Source organism: Topomyia yanbarensis, chromosome 1, assembly GCF_030247195.1.
Source record: "Topomyia yanbarensis strain Yona2022 chromosome 1, ASM3024719v1, whole genome shotgun sequence".
In the NCBI taxonomy this organism is placed as follows: Eukaryota; Metazoa; Arthropoda; class Insecta; order Diptera; family Culicidae; genus Topomyia; species Topomyia yanbarensis.
In genome coordinates this window covers 194109182-194111417 of record NC_080670.1, presented here as the reverse complement: position 1 = coordinate 194111417, position 2236 = coordinate 194109182, and the positions used below count along the sequence as shown (strand labels likewise).

The 2236-nt window shown below is 44.7% G+C and overlaps 1 protein-coding gene across 2 annotated transcripts; it reads right to left on the bottom strand.

Moving 5' to 3' along the window:
- Positions 1–257: 257 nt before the first annotated feature.
- LOC131686008 (uncharacterized) lies at positions 258–1968 on the bottom strand. 2 transcript variants are annotated; one of them, XM_058970109.1, is made up of 5 exons: positions 1952–1968; positions 1666–1823; positions 1447–1606; positions 536–1380; positions 258–467 (listed from the first exon to the last, which is right to left on the bottom strand). In XM_058970109.1, the coding sequence occupies exons 2-5, from the start codon at positions 1795–1797 to the stop codon at positions 306–308; spliced, it is 1299 nt and encodes a 432-aa protein (XP_058826092.1). In that variant the 5' UTR covers positions 1798–1823; positions 1952–1968; the 3' UTR covers positions 258–305. The 2 variants fall into 2 exon arrangements, with proteins under 2 accessions (XP_058826092.1, XP_058826099.1); XM_058970116.1 differs by lacking the exon at positions 1952–1968 and adding an exon at positions 1899–1917.
- Between the last annotated feature and the right edge of the window lie 268 nt (positions 1969–2236).

Below are 2236 nucleotides of genomic sequence, written 5' to 3'. Positions count from 1 at the left end.
TTAAGACATTCTTATGTGGTTTTTGTTTGAGGCGAAACTGAGTCAGTTTCTAACCCCAACTGCTGTCAAAATGTATGAACTGACAGCGGTTGGGGTTAGAACCTGACTCAGTATCAGGTTCAAGCAAAAACGCCATTAGATCACACACAACACATTTGTAGCAAGTTTATTTGGACTAGAGACTCGTAGATGTATGTACTCAAAAGTAAAAATCATGCATCATAGGTCCTTCGGATATATTTTTCAATTAACAAGCCACAATTTTTGAACGACCCGAGGGCGCTGTCTAAGCTGTAAAATAAATCCTAGCATAACGCTGAGAAATCCTTATCCTTAAAATATGCGTCAATATCGTCAAAATACTCAAACTTCACGCTTGCTTTGTCGTTCAACTTCAGTCTCATCCGGCAGTCCTTGTAGGACCGGAACAGATTGTTCCATCTGGTTCGGCAATCGCGGGGCGTTCGCTAAAGAAACAGAAAAACCAAATGATAGTAATATAAAAAAATGCGTCTCGACTCCAAACGGTACCTACATTTATATGCAGCTCGATCAGCTTGTTGGACACGCACTCGAACAGATTGTACCCCCGGAATTTCGGCCGCAAGTCGCAGTGAATTTTTATCAGCAGCACCGTCTGGATACGGTTCCATGGAGGGAAAATATTTTTCCGCACTTTCAGCCGTCCAACTTCGAATGTTTTGCCCACCTCCTGACTACTCTCTCCGCCGCCACCGGGTTGAATTTCCGCCGCCGACGCGTTGTATTCTTCCTCCTCCTCGACCTCTTCCTCGTCAGACTCACCGTACGTTGGCGCCAGCGGTCCACCAGATTCCGCTTCTTCTTCCTCTTCGACTTCCTCCTCGTCTACGGGAAATGGCTCTTCGTCGAGAATTTTGACCTCTTTCAATACCTTCAACTCTGGCTCCGGCTCTCGCTGTACGACGGGAGTCTTTTCTGTCGCTTTGCTCCCCACACTTTTGGTCAGACATGTATGAATTCCTTTCAGCACCTTCAGAATCTCCTCAGCCAGCAGCTTCGTCCTCGCTCGTTCATGCTCCTTCTGTCGGTAGTGTTCCTGTTTCATCTGAAGCAACATATTCTGGTTCGTGTAGTAGAGCAGCTTTTGCTCCATCAATCGTAACTTCAAATCTTCCACCCCGTTTGTGGCGGTTAGCGACGTGGTCAGCTCTTCGTCCCCAAGCTGCGCTTGTTGGGATCGAAACCGACGTGCACTCTCCGGAGATTCACAATTCTCCGTCTGCATTGAATCCATAAGCAAACCTTCCCCTCCGTCACCACCGGCATCCGCGAACGAACTGTCTTCATAGATGTCGTCTAGGAAGATCTCCGATTTGCACTTGTTGCTGGCCGTTTCAACTGATAGCGATATAGCAAAAAACCGGTTAATTTTCATATTTACAATTAAGATACCGATCCACCTACCATCCCCCGCTTTGACCAGCTTGCTGTAATGTTGGTGGAATGTGTCGAAATAGGGAAATCGCATCTTCGTGGTCTGTCCACCGGTTTCCATGCGCTTCAGGCAAGTCCGGTAGGTCTTCAGCGAGTTGTTGAACCGTGTCTGGCATGCTGCAGCATTTCTCTGTACAGACCAGGGGGAGTTTCAAGCTGTACAACGAACTAATAACTCGAATAACTTACCACGTAATTATGTTTCTGAGCCAGGTACGCAGATATGTACTCATAGACTTTGTGCTGCTGGGAGCAACCGAATAGTTCTAGCCGTTTGCGGATCAGCAGATTTGTTTCCTCGATTGACCAACTGCTGGACATTTCCCGCAATGCAACAGGCAGCTTATCTAAACAGGACAATTTCGACGTACAAAAAGACAAACAGTAAGGTAATATATTATTAAATAACAGGTTTCACTAACTGCGCTGCTGTCGAGCTATTTTAGATTCTGAACTGAAATCAGCTAAATTTTACCTGTTAGTAAACAAACCGAAATGTCGAACGAAGAGGAGCGAAGCACAAATTTTCGAACATGGCCAGTGTTGCTGGTTCGAGATTTTGCTCATATCGATTCCTTGCAGAATTTTGTAAAAAAAATGAATCAAAAATATTGTCATCAGGGTTGAAATCTAGGGGCAGACCACTTGTGATGCATTTTTAAAAATCAGCGAAATTAAATGCATTTCTTTCCATCAAAATAGAAATTCATAATGTATTTTTCGTTGCCTGTATGACATCAAAACCCTACAAAAAACTTGC